The sequence below is a fragment of the Plasmopara halstedii genome, assembly GCF_900000015.1.
Source record: "Plasmopara halstedii genome assembly, contig: Scaffold_1343, whole genome shotgun sequence".
Lineage (NCBI taxonomy): Eukaryota > Oomycota > Peronosporomycetes > Peronosporales > Peronosporaceae > Plasmopara > Plasmopara halstedii.
In genome coordinates this window covers 1,426,145-1,437,937 of record NW_020188258.1, presented here as the reverse complement: position 1 = coordinate 1,437,937, position 11,793 = coordinate 1,426,145, and the positions used below count along the sequence as shown (strand labels likewise).

General features: G+C 45.8%; 3 protein-coding genes across 3 annotated transcripts; 2 read left to right on the top strand and 1 right to left on the bottom strand.

The window, feature by feature from the left end:
* Positions 1-1,349: 1,349 nt before the first annotated feature.
* Positions 1,350-4,052, top strand: PHALS_01314 (Zinc finger, RING/FYVE/PHD-type; the record flags this gene model as incomplete). The annotated part of the gene is made up of 1 exon (XM_024715687.1): positions 1,350-4,052. One exon carries the CDS (start codon positions 1,350-1,352, stop codon positions 4,050-4,052), a length of 2,703 nt encoding a protein of 900 aa, XP_024581360.1.
* An 89-nt stretch (positions 4,053-4,141) lies between these two features.
* On the bottom strand, positions 4,142-4,639 carry PHALS_01313 (actin depolymerizing factor; the record flags this gene model as incomplete). Its single annotated transcript, XM_024715686.1, has 1 exon — positions 4,142-4,639. One exon carries the CDS (start codon positions 4,637-4,639, stop codon positions 4,142-4,144), a length of 498 nt encoding a protein of 165 aa, XP_024581359.1.
* A 112-nt stretch (positions 4,640-4,751) lies between these two features.
* Positions 4,752-5,726, top strand: PHALS_01312 (translation elongation factor if5a; the record flags this gene model as incomplete). The annotated part of the gene is made up of 3 exons (XM_024715685.1): positions 4,752-4,800; positions 5,017-5,050; positions 5,222-5,726. 3 exons carry the CDS (start codon positions 4,752-4,754, stop codon positions 5,724-5,726), a joined length of 588 nt encoding a protein of 195 aa, XP_024581358.1.
* Positions 5,727-11,793: the final 6,067 nt, after the last annotated feature.

The window sequence follows — 11,793 nt, the reverse complement described above, 5'->3', positions numbered from 1 at the left end:
AAAGTTGCTGTAGACGGTTCGCGAGCCGTACCCGTTTAGACAACTTTGCGTGGTTGATATCCGTTACTGCCTTCGGTAGAGGGCCAGACGCTGTTGCGGCAATAAAAGATCAGAGCTTCTGGACATAGTTGATTAGAGTTTGCCCTCGTACACGAACTTCAAATGCACCTTATACTTCCGAGAAGGTGATGCGAATACCCGCGAAATCTTTAGCTTCAAATCTCCTCCTGTAGAGTTCATTCTCACACGCGACCTTCTAGCTTGGAGAGCATAAGCGCGACGCATTGTTGCTTCGTCTGAAGCATGGCCAAATTCATCGCCATCATCACTTTCCTCGTTTAAAGAAAATAATTTGTACAGTCCCAATCGGACCCTGAAAAAAACGCCCTGACGGTAGTTGGCATCTACTATCTCACCGGCGCTCGGTTGCGGCCCAACTTGAAGTGCCTCACCAGCTTATTGTCACTGACGGTGGATGCTTCCAGGTGAGAGATTACCGCATCTGGCCTACTACCAGTTACCGTCATCATCGCTTGCCAAGCGTGTCTACTTGTTCCGAGGAAAGGTATTTGAACAATTCATGTTCCATCCTCGCGCAGGATACAGACATCTCACGACTTGCCGTGGGATTCACTACAATGCAAACAAGAGCGATTTACTTGCACGTTGCAAAGAGATAGTTTCGACCCAAATAGTTCGCGTTAATCAATGCACAGAGGTTGGGTTTGTACGCTCAGCCCAGAAACGGAACTGAGAGTCACTTGGTGACTGTAGCTATTTCAGCAGTGATTTATATATGATTGATTCGATTAAAGTAGTGCTATCTAAACGCTTTACCATATCTTATACTCTTGTGACTACACCGATCCTGTGGTGCAGTGGTATGCTGTTCACTTTAGAACCGGGAGGTCCAGGGTCCAATCCCCGGGCCGGGTAGAGCGGGGTTAGAGTGTAATGAATAAAACCCTACAGCACGTGGTTGACATGGCTTACACGACTCCTAAAAAGGGGTGTCGTTCTTAAATATACATCTAGTGATTTGACTACTTGGCAGTCGGCTCGCAGCGCACATGTACTCCGGACCTCTCTTCACAACGATCCGTCATCATCATAAAAGCCAATACTCCGATGTTCACAATTTCACGAAGGTGCAATGTGAATTTCGCACATTTGTTCGATATCATAATCTTACTAAAAGTATGTCTTGTAGCACATTCTGAGAGTCTCCGAATTACCTTGAAAAGTGAATTATGAAATGTCACTTTTCAAGTGAATTTCTCAATGTTACAAGTGCTTAATTTATGTCGTTTTACTTTTGTGCTGATATTTACACAAGACACAAGTTGCATATGTCGTCGAAGAAGACGGGGTCAGCTCATGCGCTAACTGCCGCTCTAGGAACAGCATTAGCAGCAATAGATTCTTTGGAAGAAGTAACGAGCACTTCAAAGTTTAATCTCGCAACCGATGTTAAAATGCAGAATGTAGAGGACGAGAGATTGCGGCGTGATCAAGACACGGCAGCTGACGCCCAACTCGCCGCGCCGATCAACCCGTCAGATGCCTTAAAGTCAGTAAAGATGGAGGAAAGCGGGATCGTTGATCAATATGTACGGTGCTCGGAGTGTAAACTCAATCATAGTTCTTCGCTTGGGGACAAATTGCGCGTGTGTGGGAGTTGCAAGCTCGCTATTCATACGAAATGCTACGCTGACGCATTGCCTCGAGGTGAGAAGACGATAAAAAGTAGCTTGCCGAACGTGAGCCTACACTGGAATTGTGATGCTTGTCGGCGTGGAGTGGACCCACGAGTGATTAAGTGCGTTTACTGTGGGATATCAGGTGGTGATCATGCAATCAAATTGGTAGAAAAAGATAATGATGACGAATTCTGGAAGCAAATCAAGCAATTCGACAAAGAGGCAGCAGAACCGGAAGATTATGGCCATGTGCTTTGCATTAACTGGGATCCACGCCGACTAGCCGCGCATATTGTCAAGGAAAGCAAGATCGAACGTGTGAAGAAATCGCCCAGGAAGGAATCTGCAAAGGAAATATCAACGGAGTCCTTAAAGAAAGGAAATGTGGCTATTGAGAATGGAGGTTTTGACGATACAAAAACGACATTTGTGGAAGAGCTTGAGGAGGCAGTACCTGACATTAACGATATGCGAGATCCCGTGTCTCCAGAGAAATGCTGTTTCTGTCACTCCAATAGTGGTGTCCGGATTCAATGTCGACGAGTACATTGCGGGCAGTTCTTCCACGCAATGTGCGCACATAAAGGCAATGGTCATGTCGAGCTTCGAACTGGCCCCATGTTGCAATTCCATGCGTACTGTGAGCGTCATCGCACTTGCACCGAAGACATTGGTGATTTACTAGCGAAGCTAGTTACGCGCCCCGTTCGGTTACTTGTTGGCCGTGACGATATGCGTCGATTTGCTACAATAGCGAAGCATTTGCAGGATTACACTAGTGCTGGAACAATCCTGCGTGATCTGTCAGCATTGATGGTTGGATACTGTCACAAAAGTCTGCGCACCAGCAAGAGCGATCCGCCAAATTATAATGTAAAACATCTTCAAGTGGTTCAATTTTTTCTAAGTCACGTGCCTCAACTCGAAAAGGTTTACGGACTGCCACCGACCCCTGCAAAAAACTTAGTTGATGATAAGAAGCTGTTTCGACGCTTGCAACGGACTTTCGATCCTCCGAGGTACGTGGCGAAATACCCTGGCCCATTAAGTCAGCAATACACTTGTGACGTGTGCTTAGACCCTTTCCACGAGCGACAGCACCTGTTTTATTGCTCTGAAGGTGACATTCCCCATGTTCAGCATTGGAGATGCACCAAACGCCAGATTTCTGGCCGAGATCGCGAGCGATCGACATCAGTGGCGGGAAATAGTAGTACCAAGAAGAAGCGAAGCGCGGTAACAGTTGTCCAAAATGGTGTCCGAAAAGAGATAACGTTGCCAAAGGGTCTCCCTAGCATAACCGATGATGTCATTTGCGGCGTCTGTGGTGCTTTGGTTGATACCCGTGGTCTTATTTCATCTCGCAAAGAAGCAAAGCATTTGGAGTTTGACAAAAAGGAGAGCAAGTTCATGCAGAATGGCTGCTATATCAACCCCAAAGGTCAGCATGGCTATTCGTACGGCACTGGATCAACATCATCTCGCAAACCACCAAGACCGAATGATGGAAAACTCTATGGCAGCTACTCTTCATCTCAACCGGTACTAACTCCTCCTAAAATGGAGCGAATCAATGTTCAGCGCACGATAAGGTGGCTTGCTTGTGTAGCTAACATTATTCGCCAAGCTGGTATCCCAGCACGCACGGGCTCTGACTCGACAGCATCGACAGTAGCTTCCACAGCAGTAGACGTGGTATCAGCGAGCAAACCAGCCATAAGTGGCTCTGCAACCGATGTTGTTGCTGCGCCTTCAGCTGTCAATGACACGATCCAATCAACAGTTAATGCTGAGACTGAGGCAACATTGACAGCTCCTGAAACAGCAGCACACAGGGGCTCAGCGACAGCCGATGCAACAGCAACACTTCTTCCTGTGAAACTGGAGAGTAAAAGCGATTTTGTAAATGAACCGGAAGCTGAAGAAGCGCTTAAGCCTGTCATGACCCCTACGTCGAGCACACGCTCGTCGATATTAAAAGAAAGTTCGCTAGTGACACCTGCCATGCAGGCCCTATTTAACGAAGCGATACGTCTCGTCCAGCCATACGATGCGTATGCTCTGAATAAATTAGAGACTGCACATGATTTTCTTGTCCACCGAAGTGGACCTGGTGTTGCAGTCTTGCGCATGCTCACTCATGAATACACGCGGTTTGTGTATATTAAGCATACACGTGCTGTGGAGAAGGCACGCAATGAAAAGCGCAAACGTGCTGAGCATGAAGCCCAGGAACATCGAGAGAAGGAACGCAAGCGCATGAATCTAGAAGCAGAACGGGCTTTAAAGAAGCAAATGCTAGCAATGCGTAACAAACAGCGCCAACACCTTAAAGCCACGTCTTCTAAGTAATCACTATGCAACAGTTGCAGATCACTCACTTCTACAATTGCTTCATGTTCAATTAATCGTCATTTGACCCACACAAAAGTGTCTTTGACTTAATCGTCCTCAAACTCGCTGTCCGAATCGGAAGCATTCCCATCCGAAATATTCATGCCTACTGCAATCTCCTTCTTAATGACTGCACTGACTTCAAAGCATCCTTCGCATACACTCTGGATAGCGCTCTTGGCGTGTGTGTACGCCATCTTGAAGCCTGGATGAGAGTTTTGCGGGATCCACGTTAAGAAATAAAGCTTGCTAGACTTACGGCCATCAGCTGTGAGAAATTCGTGATCATACACTGCATAGCGACAGTCTGAGTCCGGTAGCGCAGCGCAAAAGTCTAAGAACGTAGCCGAAGATGGAGCCGTCGCGTCTACAACTACCTTGTCGGCTTCAATTCGAAACAAAATGTAACGGTACTTGCGTCGCATCTTAAGCTGCTTAAACTCAGCCACAACGGCTTCCGTAGGAGCGATGGCATTGGCTGGTACGTCATCCTGATGGCGAATGTATTGGGCAACGCCCGCTGTCTTCATGTGGGGTTCTGCCATTGTTCTCTAGCGAGGAGAGAAAATATCTGACTCAAATACACTCTACGTCACCAAGTCGCTGTCATCATGTCACCGACTGGCTACTGTCTACAAATATGTGATCGTTAGCACCATGTTGGATCTCGAGTGCAACGGAGAAAGGAAGAAAGAGATGATTGCTGGTGACACTTAAAGATGCCAAATGTAAAACCATTAAAACCATTTGGTGACTTTCAATGCCGCATGACGTTGACCGCGACACTAGCTGTTTTTAAACCAAGAGTTACCACTAAAATTTATTATCTACAGCGCACTTAACAAAACCTAAGCGCGCTTTGTGGTTTGTGTGGCAGTACCAATAAATTTAGCAGGATAATTGGCTACGAAAGCACACTCAGTTTGGAATCCAGTTAAGCTTCCCCCCTTCTCAAGGTACGAGCGCCATTCTGATGCAATGTGTAGCGTTTTCTCGCTGTGCAAATGCAGCAGGAATAGCCGCAATACTTTTTTATGCAGACACATCATAAAATTGCACGCAGCTTTCCTATATTAGATATTAATTATCCATCAGATTGACTAATCGTGTGCGTAAATCATTTGCAGCTCGATATCAATTCTTACAATGGCTGAAGAGGAGCATGATTTCACATTTCACTCGACCGATGCTGGGGCGTCAGAGACATACCCTTGCGAAGCTGGTCAGATCCGTAAGGGTGGCTTTATCATGATCAAGGGCCACCCATGCAAGGTCGTGAACGTGTCCACGTCCAAGACGGGTAAGCATGGCCACGCAAAATGCAACTTTACGGCTCTTGACATATTTACCAACAAGAAGTACGAGGATATTGTTCCTTCCACGCACACTACGTCGGTACCATTCGTGTCGCGTGCTGAGTACACGTTGCTTGACATTACGGACGATGATTTTTGCTCGCTTATGGACGACTCTGGTGATACTCGTGAGGACATCAAGCTGCCTACCTTTCCTGACACTTTTGCTGACGAAATTCGCGCGGACTTTGACGACGGCAAGCAGCTTGTGGTGACCGTTTTGAAGGCTTGCGGAACCGAGCAGATTATTGCCAAGAAGGAAGACCTTTCTGGATAATTGCAGGATCAGATCTGACGCGCCCTTGATAGCGAGGGAATTCCCCTCTTGAATCTAGTATCAAGTGGCGTTTGCCTATTTCTATAGTTTTGGCGAAAAGAAGGCGCCGATAGAGACGTGACATTGTATCCAGTGCTGGGTTCTGTTGGAAAGTAGCGGGCGATGCATGCGAGTTGTAATGCAGCTAAATATTTCTCATCTCTCGGTGCACTAATTAAAGTTCTGCAATGATACATTTGTTTGTACTTGTTTATGAAGTGATTTGATATGCTGAAACCCATGCACAATTGGCTCTACAGCAACTTGAACCGTTGTTCCTCTTAAGTAATAATAGTAAAACCACATCATGGGAACAACTTTATAATTTTGATAACATTCTTTTCGGAAGGATATCATCCTGATATCCATATCTTACGTTCAATTAGGAAAATTTACATTCACTTTGCGATGATAATACACGCCATGTCTTACCAATTGGTTATCTATTTATTGGAAGCTAACGAACGAGTGACCATGAACTCACGAGTCAAAAAATTACATCTCTGACATCCGCGTGAACTCGTCCATTATGTATGTAGCCAACGAGCAGACAGCTTATTTACAAAGGGCATGCCAAGGGTGTTTTAAGACTATGACGAGCAGGCAGTCTTATTTGTAGGTCAATTACGATCCCAATCTCATCCAGCTCATGATTTAGATTGTCGACGTGAAAGCACCACTATGAATGACTGTGTTACCTTCAACGACAGCCTTTTCAGTGGTTGATGATTCGTTCATGCTGCTGAGGCACCCGAGGTTCAGTACTACCGCTGACGAGATATCTGCGACTACCGCGGAGCTGCTTAGCAGCTAAAAACTAGTTCATCTTTAGCATAGCTGAGGTCCATCGCCTCTAGCGCGCTCACAGAGGCATCATTTCTAGATTCCTGACTGATTTTGCAGAACGGAAGTCCCACCCCGCATTTGATGCGACATCCATCGCTTCCTCAGAATGTCTCGGTGCGAGCCGCACTCGCTCGAATAACATTTATGAAGGTGATAACGTCACCCTCTCCGGGAGTCTTTGCGTAGAGGGAGCTAAGCAAAGGTCACCGACCTTCCGTTCTTTCCAAGAACCAGTACGAATGTAGCGGACGCAATCCGCTATCACCAAGTACTACAACCTTAGGCAAGGCAAAAGACACTTGTGTTCAAAATCGAAACTGTATTTAATTGTTTGATTTGTGGCAAAGCCGTCAATAAAAAAAAACCAAAACCCTAGGTTTTCCTGATAAATATAGTAATACTTAGCTCATATAGCAAAACCTAATTAATATAGTAGTATGCATTACTACTGGCAATCCTGCCATGGTGGCTTCTTGTTACGGCGTAGCGACACCTCTGTATGAGTACACTAACTTGAGTTATACACACCTATGTATGGCCGCACTATATGTAAGATCCGCCCTTTCTTACAAAGGTACGTGTAACTCCTATACAATACAAAGAAAGGACCATCGAACGCACCGCCTTATGACCAGGCAGCTGTTTTGGATGCACCATGCTTGCACAGACCTACATTAACAATATATTTGTCCATAGTCGTATTGTGATAAACTTTGTGATCCGTGCGTCCGATGCTGCATAACGGCCTCCAACCACCAAGACAATCGTACAGTCTGGTTGTGGTGAGTGCAGTACAGTCCTGTGTTATCTTTTTGCGAAGGTACTATTGAAATCGGCACATAGCAGAAGTTAAAGAGGTGGCTTTTGGTCCTTTCGGTCGTCAACTTGTAGGCGCCTTTGATGCGGTTGGGCTATCAGATTCTCGTTTTTATTGCACCTGTTACCAATCAGTCAAGCGCTTGGCGACTGAATAGCAACGTGTCACATTGCTCTGCTGCCTAATATATTTGATCTCAATGTAGTGTCTGGGTGCGTCGATGGTCAGAAGCAAACCTGATATCTTACTTGGTTCGAATATTGTCCAAACTCGTGCACTAAATCTGTCGCATTTAATTGACAGTATTGATGGATTTTCACACCGCACAACCAGAGAAGGACGTATGGAAATGAAAGACCAGCACCAGTTGAGTTGCTTACTTTACACGTAATTTCGCGCTAGTCAAACGGCATTTATAAAACAGAATGTTAGTCATGCTGCTGATGTCAATGCTTGCACTAACTCATAAGTTAAGGTGACTCGCTGAAATGGTTTGGCATCGTGATGCTAAACTGAAAGTTGTGAGTTCCACATTTTCTTTGAGTGAGAGTGAGAAGGTTTTATTTAGGGCTGTAAATCGACACTTACTGCAGCTATAAAGGCAAAGCCCGGTTCTTGGTGCATTACACTCCTTACGGTCATAAATTGAGGATACTGAACTATACTCAAAAAAGGGAATGCTCACGCATGCAATGTTTTTTGTGTGCATTCTAAATCCCGGTTCGTATTTATCCCTTGGGTGCTAAGCTTTCGGTTGTAAACAAAGCATCATCGCAATCATTTCGGTGGCAGGCCCACCTTTTGCTCTAGAAGTGATCCCCTCGCGCCGCTGGGAGTAACTCGAGCTAATCGGCTCTATGACGCAATTAAAAAATTATGTTTGATAAACGACACATTACTGCACCTGACGTATATCGATACTCTTGGAGAAAGTCAATTTGCCAAGTGATGGTCATTCTAATACTGCCAAACTTGACAACTTAGACAAAAACCACTTAAATGCCAGACAAATCGTGCCCACAGGGAGAAAGTCGTACCCGGAAAAGTAAAAATGTTATTCTCATTCAGATAGCGTACCAGCCCTTGAGTCTCATATATTCGACAGAAATATCCTGTGTGGATCACACTCACAACTACGCACACACTTTTCTTACCATCTCATGGCAAAAGAAAGTATCGCGCAGGGCAGCGCGTCGTTTTCAACCGATTGAAAGGTCATCCTTGCTTTAGGCAAGTTACTCGGTTGATAGCTCTATTAGCATGATCAAGAGCAAAGTCTGGCTACTTTAAGCACAACAAGAGGTGAGAACGAGTACGTTGACGTCACGCTTGGTTCTTTGCGAGTCAAGTTTAAAAGACGTTCTAGTCATGCGTCCGTTTGATTGATGCTGACTTGTTGAGCCGCAAAATTAGCATGGCAGTTCTCCTTCTTTATCAACTGCTTGTATTGAGTCATGCATGTTTTAAAACTGCCTCTTCACCATAATCCCAGGAGTAGAGTTCATTGCGGACACTGATTGTATTAACCGCTGCTGATTCAGCACCACATAGGAGTTGAGATCCACGATGACGAAAACTGCTCCATAATGAAGCTCTCATTTTACGTTCTGCTTTTCGATTAAACCGGATGTACACACACAGATCGAGTAAATTAAATACATATTCATGACTAGTCGGAAGCGACCTCGTTAAACGTCACCGTAACTTTTGCAATACAAACGAGCAAGCTTGGCTCGCACAACCAGGTTTAGCTCGTTTGTAGTGAGCTTGACACTGTCGTGAACATACTTGGCACCACTCGATTTAAGCTGTGTACGCACCTTTCACTAAGTTTTGGTAGAATGTGCAGAGATCCTTGGCCTTCAAAACTCTGGTGAATGGTAATGACTCGGGTATCGTATTGGGACTTGTTAAATCACTTACAAATTCAATCAGAGCCTACGTCGCCTTCCTCACCAAACAGTTTCTTTCTAATGGTGTTGTGACTTTTTTGTGCCCATGTAGTTAAACAAATATTGTGAGAAGAGCTGGTGACGCAGCGATGGTGCATAAAGTGTGCACAATTTGTCTTTGGCTGGAGGAAAACATCGGTGCAGGCGCACATCTAGCTTTCAATAAATTGTGCTGTATTAGAGAAAAACGTTTGTCTGGGGCTCAAACGAGTTCTCATTTCACTGAAGAAGAGAAGCGAGGCCTGTAGTCTCCTATGGTAGACGTTAAGAATATACTGTTGTCAATCGGACAAGGGTGAAAATCTGATAGAAACATGGTGAGCTTACAAGTTTGGGATATGTGGGCTGCTCACGTAACGTGTTATATAAAGGCATATCATATCATATTAAAGTAATGATATATATATAATAGACTAGCAAGCATAAATGCTAAGAAGTTCACTTTTGATTGTATTTAAGCAAGTATGAGAGCGATTTGGGAGCCTCGTGGCTCGGCACCCGATAAACGTTTTCTCCACGATTCTTTGTGCACCAGCCAATACGGACTCTGATTGCTCACACAACTTCTGTGCATGATGTGTACCAGCCTCGTTGCAGCCGAGGCAACAACACTCACTGATGCGGCAACTGTGCAAAGCACACAATTACCAAATTATAAAAATTTAGGGAAGGTGAACACTTGCAACGGGGTTACACGTACCCTGGTATAAAGAATAAGTCACACAAGATGGTGGGACCACACAATAGTGTGGACACACCGTAACAAGAAGCCACTACGTGGCTGGACTGCCAGTAGTTATGCATGTTAATTAGGCTGTATCATTTACTCAAGAAAACCTACAGATTTAGATATAGGCAGCTTTGCCGCAAATAAAACAAAGAAATGAAGTTTTTATTTTGAATGGAGGAGTTTATTTGCCTTGTGCAGCGGGTCTGCCGTAGCTTAGCGTTTGAGAATACGTACTTTGGGTCGCCGACCTTTCGTTCTTTACAACAACCAAGTATGAATCAGCGGATCGCGAATCGCTTACTCCAAGAGTGATTATTGCCTTTCCAAGGCTGATTGACTCTTCGGTTTGAGTTCCAAAACTGATTTTTATTTTTTTATCCTAATTTTTAATAGTTTAGATTTTACTGAATATATAAAATATATATAATAAAATCTAAATACATGCATAACTACTGGCTACCTAGCTTCGTACCGTATTCGTGTTTGGGTGTGGTCACAACATGCACATTTTGTGTGACACACACCCCTGTTATCAGGGTTCGTGTAATCCCGTTTCACCCTCCCCCGATAAGATTGAGAACATTTACAGGTATTGCCTCAACGAGGCTCGCGCGTTCGCTAGACACTGCAACTTATCGAAACGACTTCCGTGTTCAATGAGCCCTGCGTTAATGACACCAAAATCTCCAAGTCTCGCTGTTCTGACGGCGAGCACGGGCAGAGCCCAACTTAGTCTCGCGTACTCGGTGCAACGTCGGACAGTGCGTCCGCAGCACCGAGGGATGTATATCTTAGGCTCAGTGAGCATAAGCGTCGCGCTCCGCATGCGCTATCAGTGACGAACGACCTCGCTGAGGATGTAGGGTCGGTCGACTACGAGTCTGACACCCCTTTTCCCGTATGGGATGACGAGGAAGGCGAGCTGCACCAGCAGCGTGATACGAGCCCTGCTCGCGCCTTGCGGACCCCAAGTCTGTTTCCTGACTTCTCGTCAACTGAGGGATGTGGTGTAATCACTAACGACCTCGACGGGGAACAGGGGCGGCAGCTTGAAGCTGCCCATAAGGCGGCTCTGAAGCTCGTCCATCCACGGTCGGTCATTATCTCTCGTATGGAATATGGCTTCCACCCTGCGGATCCCACTTTGGAAGCGAAGGACGCTGTAACTCGATCGTTACGCGTCCACATCATCGGGCCCCCGGCCAGAACGGAAGATGGGCTTGCCAAACGGAAGGCTCTTCGTGCTCGATTCTTGGTTCCACAAGAGACTTGTTGGAAGCGTATTGCACTCGTCTGAGTGTTAACGAGGTGGCTCTCGTGTACCCGCAATGCGGACAATACCTGTAGTGCTCGCCCCTGGCGAAGCGCTCTTTGAGCGATGGGTGCAACGGCACCGAAAATTTTTCTCACTGTATAACCTACAGTTGAGCCACAAAGAAGTGAGCGTGCGTGTGGGAGCGACACTTCCGATCTGTGCGGACACTCTTGACGATTTAAAGCACATCGTGCGCCGGCTGCCTCGCCTTGAAGACTACCGCTCTCTGTCGAAGCGACTCCCAGTCGTGGAGCAGGCGAATGCATCGCTGCAGGCAACGGTATAGCGCTTGGATACATTGGAAATGGAGGTTGTTGCACTCCGTGTTCAGAACCAATTGCTAGTTTAAGTTCTGAGTGGCCGCGGGG